The sequence below is a fragment of the Bubalus bubalis genome, chromosome 3 (genome assembly GCF_019923935.1).
Source record: "Bubalus bubalis isolate 160015118507 breed Murrah chromosome 3, NDDB_SH_1, whole genome shotgun sequence".
NCBI classification, from domain to species: Eukaryota; Metazoa; Chordata; class Mammalia; order Artiodactyla; family Bovidae; genus Bubalus; species Bubalus bubalis.
Window position 1 is genome coordinate 33,320,943 of NC_059159.1, and position 7,644 is coordinate 33,328,586.

General features: G+C 48.5%; 1 protein-coding gene across 1 annotated transcript; it reads left to right on the plus strand.

The window, feature by feature from the left end:
• The first annotated feature begins 2,669 nt into the window (after positions 1-2,669).
• PIRT (phosphoinositide interacting regulator of transient receptor potential channels) lies at positions 2,670-6,357 on the plus strand. Its single transcript, XM_006054512.4, has one exon. It carries the CDS (start codon positions 2,859-2,861, stop codon positions 3,264-3,266), a length of 408 nt encoding a protein of 135 aa, XP_006054574.2. The 5' UTR covers positions 2,670-2,858; the 3' UTR covers positions 3,267-6,357.
• Positions 6,358-7,644: the final 1,287 nt, after the last annotated feature.

The following is a 7,644-nucleotide window of genomic DNA, read 5'->3' on the forward strand; positions in this document are numbered from 1 at the left end:
TTAGCCATTCTAGTGAGTGAATGTATCTCCTTGTGGTTTTAATTTGCATTTCATCTTTCATTTAATTTGCATGTCAATCTCAAGGGTTTTTTTTTTTCATGGATTTCTTCTTCATCTGTCTTCCTCTGTAATGGATCTGTTCAAATCTTTTGCCCATTTTTCAAATTGTGCTGTTTGTGTTGATATTAATCCCATGTGGTAGTTCTTTACATATTCCAGATGCAAATCTTTTGACAATACATATTTTGCTAAAATTTTCTCCCAGTCCATAGCTTGCCTGTTCATTTTCTTCTGGTAGCTTTCAATGAGCAGGAGTTTAAATTATGATGAAATCTAATTTATTGATTTTTTTTTCTTCCTTGGTTATTGCCATCTCTGTCCTAAGAAATTTGCCAACTTCCAGGTCACAAAGATATCCTTCTATTTTTTTCTCCTAAGAGCTTTCTGGTTTTCACTTATAAGTTCGGGTTTTGCCCATGATCTATCGCAAATTCATTTTTTGTTGATGATATGAGGTGGGGACAAGTTTCATTTTTTTCCATATGAATATTCAGTTATTCCAGCACCATTGGTTGCGATGACTTCCCTGTCCCCCGTGGAATAGTTTTGGTGTATTTGTCAAAAGTAGTTGTCTGCAGTTACTGTTAGGCTTGTGGGGCTGGTTACTAGGAATAGTGGTGTGACTTCCTGAAAGTCTGACTTCCAGAGAGAGGGTTGGCTTCCCGAGCTGGTGGTTTCTCAGGGCTGGTTTCTCAGGCTGGTTGCTGCAAGTTGTGGGTCAGAGTCCTGCTTTGATACATGTGTGGCTGTTGTCCGTTTGTATATTCAGTGTCTCATCTATTACAGACATTTGCAAACATGTTTCTAGTAGGATAAACAACTTAGGTAAGATAGTAAGATAATGAACCTCCATACATCCATCTTCCACAGAAAGATTTTATAACCTTCAACAGTTTGTCATGTCTGATCTGGAGGTTCATGTTTTCATGTGTATCATGCCATTGAGACATTTCATCCCCATATGTGGTTTCAAGATATAACTCTATACTCATTAAGACGCTTTCTTCTGTGTCCACAGTATCATCATTATACTGAATACAAAAAATTTTTTTAGACACACCGCAGGGCTTGAGGGATCTTAGTTCCCCAATCAGGGATCGAACCCAGCAGTGAAAGTCCTATCCACTGGACTGCCAGGGAAACCCCCAATACACATTTTAAATCCCCAGTGGCATTTAACATCCAAACCAAAGCCAAATTTCCCTAAAACTATCCTAAAATGTACCGGTTGGTCTCGTCTAGTCAGAATCCAAAAAAGGAACATGTATTTAGTTACATTTTTTGATTTTCCTTATTGAAATATTTTACTGATATTTTCTCTTTTTTTTAATTTATCCCTTTTCCCTTTGGTAACCATAAGTTTGTTTTCTGTGTCTATGGGTCAGTGTCTGTTTTGTATTTAAGTTCATTTCTATCATTTTTTTAGATTCCACATATAAACAACATGACATTTTCTTTCTCTGTCTGGCTTACTTCACTTAGTATGATCGTCTCTAGGTCCATGCCATTTTACTGATCTTTATCACGCACACGTGAGAGTAGTCATGTCACAGTAAACAGCCCATGTAACCGGCTATGGCCAGATAGACAGTTGGACCATGATGGCACTCCAGAAGTTTCCATCTAGTCCCCCTTCCGGTCACCACCCCAACTGAAGGGAACCACTATGCGGCACTGATCGTCTTACATGTTTTTGAATCTTCTGTAAGTGGAAGATAGCATCTGGCTTCTCTTGCTCAAGTTTGGGGTCCGGCATGGACAGGTGTGGAGTTCATTCTCTCCTCCTCATGCTCTGGAGCCCCAGGCTGGTGTTCCCTCCTGGTGCCAGCCTGCAGCCTGACCTTCCCTAGTTCTGTGCAACAGATATTGATACATCTCCACACACTACACCTGCCTCCTGACACCCAGAAGTGGCCTCCAAAGGAAAAGGACCTCCATCTCCCTTCTCAAATTGCTCCCCTTGGGGCTGAGCCAACATGCAAACCCATGGATAGTCCAAGAGGCCTGCACCCCAGGCCTTCCTTCCACTGACTCCTCCCAGCCCAGCCCCTCGGGGCCTTCAGTCCTCATCCAACACAGCCCACCTTCCCAGTAAATTTACTGCTGTGTACCGAAATCTCTCCCATCCTGCTCACAAAAAGGGATATTAGTAAATGCTGTTTGAGAGGGGGTCTGAGGTGCCCCAACAGGAAACACAAAGGGAGAGGAAGAATGTGAGGCACCAGGAGGGGGGACTGGAAGGGATGCCGAGGACCAGGGCCGTAACGCACTCTAGATCACACAGCTGGAAAGTGGCTGAGTCTGAAAATAAGATGCCATTTCGTAAATTATAGCTTTTGTTTGTTCTTTTAAAGGACATCATTGTTCCCTGATTAAATAATAAGAAGAGTTGGTTAAAGTCTTAGTCGCTCAGTTGTGTCTGAGTCTTTGCGACCCCATGGACTGTAGCCCACCAGGCTCCTCTGTCCATGGAATTCTCCAGGCAGGAATACCGGAGTGGGTTGCCATTTCCTTCTCCAGGGGATCTTCCCGACCCAGGGATTGAATCCAGGTCTCCTGCATTGCAGAGAGATTCTTTACCATCTGAGCCACCAGGGAATTATCTCTCACATGGGGGAAAAAAAACCAGCTTGAGAGGCTTCTTATTTTTGTAGATCTCATCTGCTTTTCCTTTTGACTTCAGCACTGAGAGCCAGGCTGGAGACGGATGCTGAGAACAGGAAGGGTGTGTGAAGAGTCCTTGCCCTTGCTTCTAACCGTTGCCAGTACCAGGAGCCCAGGCTCGAGAAGTGGTGACCATGGAGGCCCTCCCCAAGGCCCTGGAGGTTGAAGAGAAGTCTCCGGAGTCCAAGGACCTTCTGCCCAGCCAGACAGCCAGCTCCCTGTGCATCAGCTCCAGAAGTGAGTCCGTCTGGACCGCCACTCCCCGGAGTAACTGGGAAATCTACCGCAAACCCGTCATTATCATGTCCGTGGGTGGTGCCATCCTCCTCTTCGGTGTGGTCATCACCTGCTTGGCCTACACCCTGAACCTGGGCAATATGAGCCTCAAGGTCCTGAAGATGGTGGGGCCTGCCTTCCTGTCTCTGGGACTCATGATGCTGGTATGTGGGCTGGTCTGGGTGCCCATCATTAAGAAGAAACAGAAGCAGAGACAGAAGTCAGTGTTCTTCCAGAACCTCAAGTCCTTCTTCCTGAACCGCTGATGACAACCTTGCCCTCTGACCGCCCCACCACCCCAACACCTTGTCCAGGAGAAAGCGTGATGGCCAAAGTCCAACATCTCTGGTCTCTTGGGTGGTGGAGTCTGCCATAAAACTGATGCAGGCAAACCCTCTTCTGGGCCCCATGGGAAAAATCAAGCTCAGGGCTGCGCCCTCCGTGTGGCTGGGAGGCACCACTGGATGATCTCATTTAGTCTCTGTTGTGTCCTACGCTTCCCCCCAGATCCTGGCTGTAGCCATTGTCTTCCATGGCTTCACCTCGGCCTGTGCATCCAGGTGTCACTCATCTAATGAATGTGCTCTGCCAAGCGCTATGCATGTTGGGAAATTCCTTGAGATGGACTATCCCCCAAGAAGAACCTCCTGCTTACACTTCTGAGTGCCTGAACTGGATTCTGCATTTGCTCCCTTCCAGAATCCAGACTGACCAGCAGAGGCCCTTTGCAGAGAGGAGGGAAGTCCTGACCCTTGGGCTTACCCACCCCAGCTCTCTCTGTGGGCGAGTTGCTAGCTTGCATTTCAAGAGATGAGATAAGTCACAAGTACCAAACATTCCAAAGAGAACTGAAGTGTGACTGGGAAGAAACACTTTCCAAGAAGGCACATTCTCCCCTGGAAACGGCTCTGGGAGTTAGTCGGAGAAGCAATTTAACCTTCAGTTACACAGTATTTACACCAGGGGTGGTGGCATGTGCTAGGGGGTATCACAGTCTCCCCTTGACCTTCTAACTCCTCTGTGACTACTCTTCCATCTGAACTGGACGCTTAGCCAAGAACAAGCACATGTTGCCCTAACTTCCTTCTCCCCCGACCCCGGATTCTGGAACAGCTGGGTGGAGAGCTGCTGCGGAGGGCTGCTGTAAGTGTTTGCTCTGCTTCATCCCCATCGAGAATCACAACCCAGAGATTCGACTCCACAGCTGAGTGTCTGGAGGTTTCCAGAGACGGCTTTTACTTCAGAAAGTCCCGACTTCTGCTCTCCCAGCCCCACCCACACACCCACATTCAGCGAGGGCTCAGCTCGGGGCCAGGCCCTGAGACGGAGCAAGCTAGACAGCCGCTCCCTGCATTCATCTTCCACATGAAGAGAAAGACACGGCCAGGCCAACAGGCGGCCAGACACCCGGTGCTGAGTCCTTTCTGGGGCTGTGAGGGTGGGGGCAAGAACATGGCGGCAGGACGGGGAGCAGCAGTCTGGTCTAGCTGGAGGCTGTGCAGCCAACAGAAACAACAGAACCGGAGGAAAGAGGAGAACTGGCACAGGCAGGAAGGGAAAGCATTTGGCGGGAACAGTGTGTGCGGAGCTGGGGGAGGGGAGCAGGATATGATTAGGAAACCGTGGAGCAAGTTCCCTGATCTGGAATGGTCACCTGAGCCCCTCCCTTGGCCTGCTCCTCGCCCCGCCACCTGCTTCCCCAAGTGCCTTACTGCAGCTTCTCCTCGAAGTCCTCCTGGGTCTGTGGCAGAGACTGAGTGGGGGTTCCCCAGGGCTAACCACACAGAAATCCCCCGTAAGGTAAGTGCTCCCCAAAACAGAGGCTTTCTGCAGCATACAGAGGTGGCCAGACCAGGAGGGTACCTGTGAGGAAGCCAGGCTCCCATAGGCCTGTGGCCCAGTGGACAGCATCTGATCACCAGGGGAGTGTCACCTCAGCCTTCTGTCCCCGCCTCCGCCCTTGCCCTGGACTGCATCACTATGGCAACTTCTCTCTCTCTAATAGGCCTCCAGGTGTCTCCATCTTTATCTCGGTGGTTCCATATGCAGAGTCAGGACACCACCTTGTTCGCTCTGCATCATGGGAAATTCTGTGGAGGCAGGTACCTGTGACATGGGGACACCCCCTGCCCCGCCCACCCAAGGAGCCAGAGTTCAGGGAGTTTCAGCCAGAATGACCATGTTTCTCATTCAAACAGCACGGTCACCTGCCCCTGCACACAGGCAGTCAGGGCCCGTCATGGGGTGTCGTCAGTCACTATGTCACTCACTGTGGTTCCAGCACCTCATGTGGCTTACGGATGGTTTCTGACATGAAAGCAGACTCCATAACAGCCTTACCCTGTCACTCTCAGAGTCCTCTATGCTTTCCCACCTGGGAGCAAGCAGGGAGGACTCCTGGCTGGTTCGACGGTCATCCACATGTCTCAAGTCTCATTTCCACCCCTCACAAGCTTGTCATCTGGGCATTGCCATGGAACGGGGGCCAGGTGATGCTGCTACCACATGTTGCCTTGGCGGAGGGCAGTTTGAGGACCACAAGACTCTAGAAGGCATCCAAGGTCTGGACTGACCTTGAAGGCTCCTGCAGTTTCTCCCACATTCCCTGCTCCTTAAGCTAGTTTCTCAGCAAGAAGAATGAGGAGATTCCAAGCATAGTTCACCAACCCCTTCCGCTGGGCTTCTCCATATGACTGTGGACCAAGAAGTATGCCTGGGTCAGGCTGAGGGGCTTTTGCCAAAGACCGTTGCCACATGGAAGTCTGAGGAATGCATGTGCTTGGTCAGATGCCACGTTTCTGGCAAAAAAAAAAATCCCCACCATGCCTCCTTCCATGCCATGGATGCATCCATGCGTCTGGTTACTGGATTGTATTATCCCACCCATGGCTGTTCTGTCTGGGAGAATTCCATTTAATCTAAGTGCTGAAAGAACTGATGGGATGTTAAATTGTATCCTGTTTGACAGTGTCCACTGTGTTTTCATTCTGTTCCATCAGGAATTGCAGACTCGTCCACTAATTCATTCCTCTAAAATGCCCCCCACCCTACCCCATCACCACATACCCTTCTTGGCAATGTGCTATCTGGGAGAAACGGGACTGTGTGGGTTTCATGCCTGGTTCCTCAGGGGCCCCGTGGGAATGGATGACCCTACTCTGAGATGCTGACAGAGCAGAAAGAACAGAAGCTCCTGCTTTCCTCCCCACAAGCCTGGTCTTGAGAGATGGAAAAAGAACCTTCCTGAATGAATCAATGGTCCAGGGGAAGAGACTGGACTGCCTGGCACCATGTCTTATAGGAAATACAAATAACATCTTATTTAAGCCACTATTTTTGGGGTCCATTACTTGCAGCCAAATAAAATTCCTATTTACACACAGGTGACAAGTCTGGGGATAGAGTTCTTTTCTTCCTCTAAGCCTCTACATTCTTTTCTTCCACTACTTGATGAGACCCGGAACTGATGAATTTAGAACGAGGACTTTCACAAATAAGCTCCAAATCAGTGCAGTGTATCTTTCCTCCAAATCTTCCCAGGATTCACTATGTCTCTAAGGAGAGAGACACAGGAGGGGAAAACCAGAGCAGAAAGACCACGACAGGGCCAGACTTCCTGTCCCCCTGTCTCTGGGGAACAGGGACCTCCCTCAGCCTGGGCATCGCATGGTGGGCATGGAAAGAGTGGGGTTCACACAGGGCACTTGGCAGCCTCTGTGACCCAGTTGGGCTGCCCCACCTAGTCTAAGAGCTGAGGCAGCGGTGGGTGGGAGAGGGTGGTCGGTTTATAGAGGGTTCTATAACCTAGAATCGTTAATGGAAGGAGACACCTAGACACTCAGTTCTCTTTCCCCCAGGTTTCAACCTCCGCATTTGTCAAAATTAAGGTGACCCAAGTTTACAAACATAGAGGATTCTGTATTGGTCAGGAGCACAGATTCGAGAGACAGCCCACCTGGGCACATGTCCCATCTGGTCTTGCCAGGTCTTTGACCCTGGACAGCTTACTTCATTTCTGCAAGCCTCCAGTTTAGTGTGTGTTTGTGTATGTGTGAGCTCTTTTTTTTTTTTTTTTTTAATTTTTCTATTGAGGTAATATCTATTTAGGGGCTTCCCAGGTGGCTCAGCAGTAAAGAATCTGCCTGCCAATGCAGGAGACACAGGAGATGTGGGTTCAATCCATGGGTCAAGAAGATCCTCTGGAGGAGGAAATGACAACCCACTCCAGTATTCTTGCCTGGAGAATCCCATGGACAGAGGAGCCTGGCAGGTACAGTCCATGGGATTGCAAAGAGTCGGACATGACTTAGTAATTGCACAACAACAAGTATTCCAGTGTACATATACCACATTTTCTTTATCCATTCATCCAGTGATGGGCACTCAGGCTGTCTCCGTATCTTGGCTATTGTAAATAATGTCAGGGTGAACATGGAGGTGTAGATCTCTTTTGGGATTAATGTTTATTTTCATTCATACATCCCATCTTCACAACGGCAAATGGGGTTAATAAAAGTGCCTGCCTCTTCCTAAAAATTAATTGAGATAATCTATGTAAAGCTTTTATGTATTAAACCCTAAATATCAGTCATTATTAATGTTAATGGACTACACCAGGCAGTATATGCTCCTGAATGGTTTTAC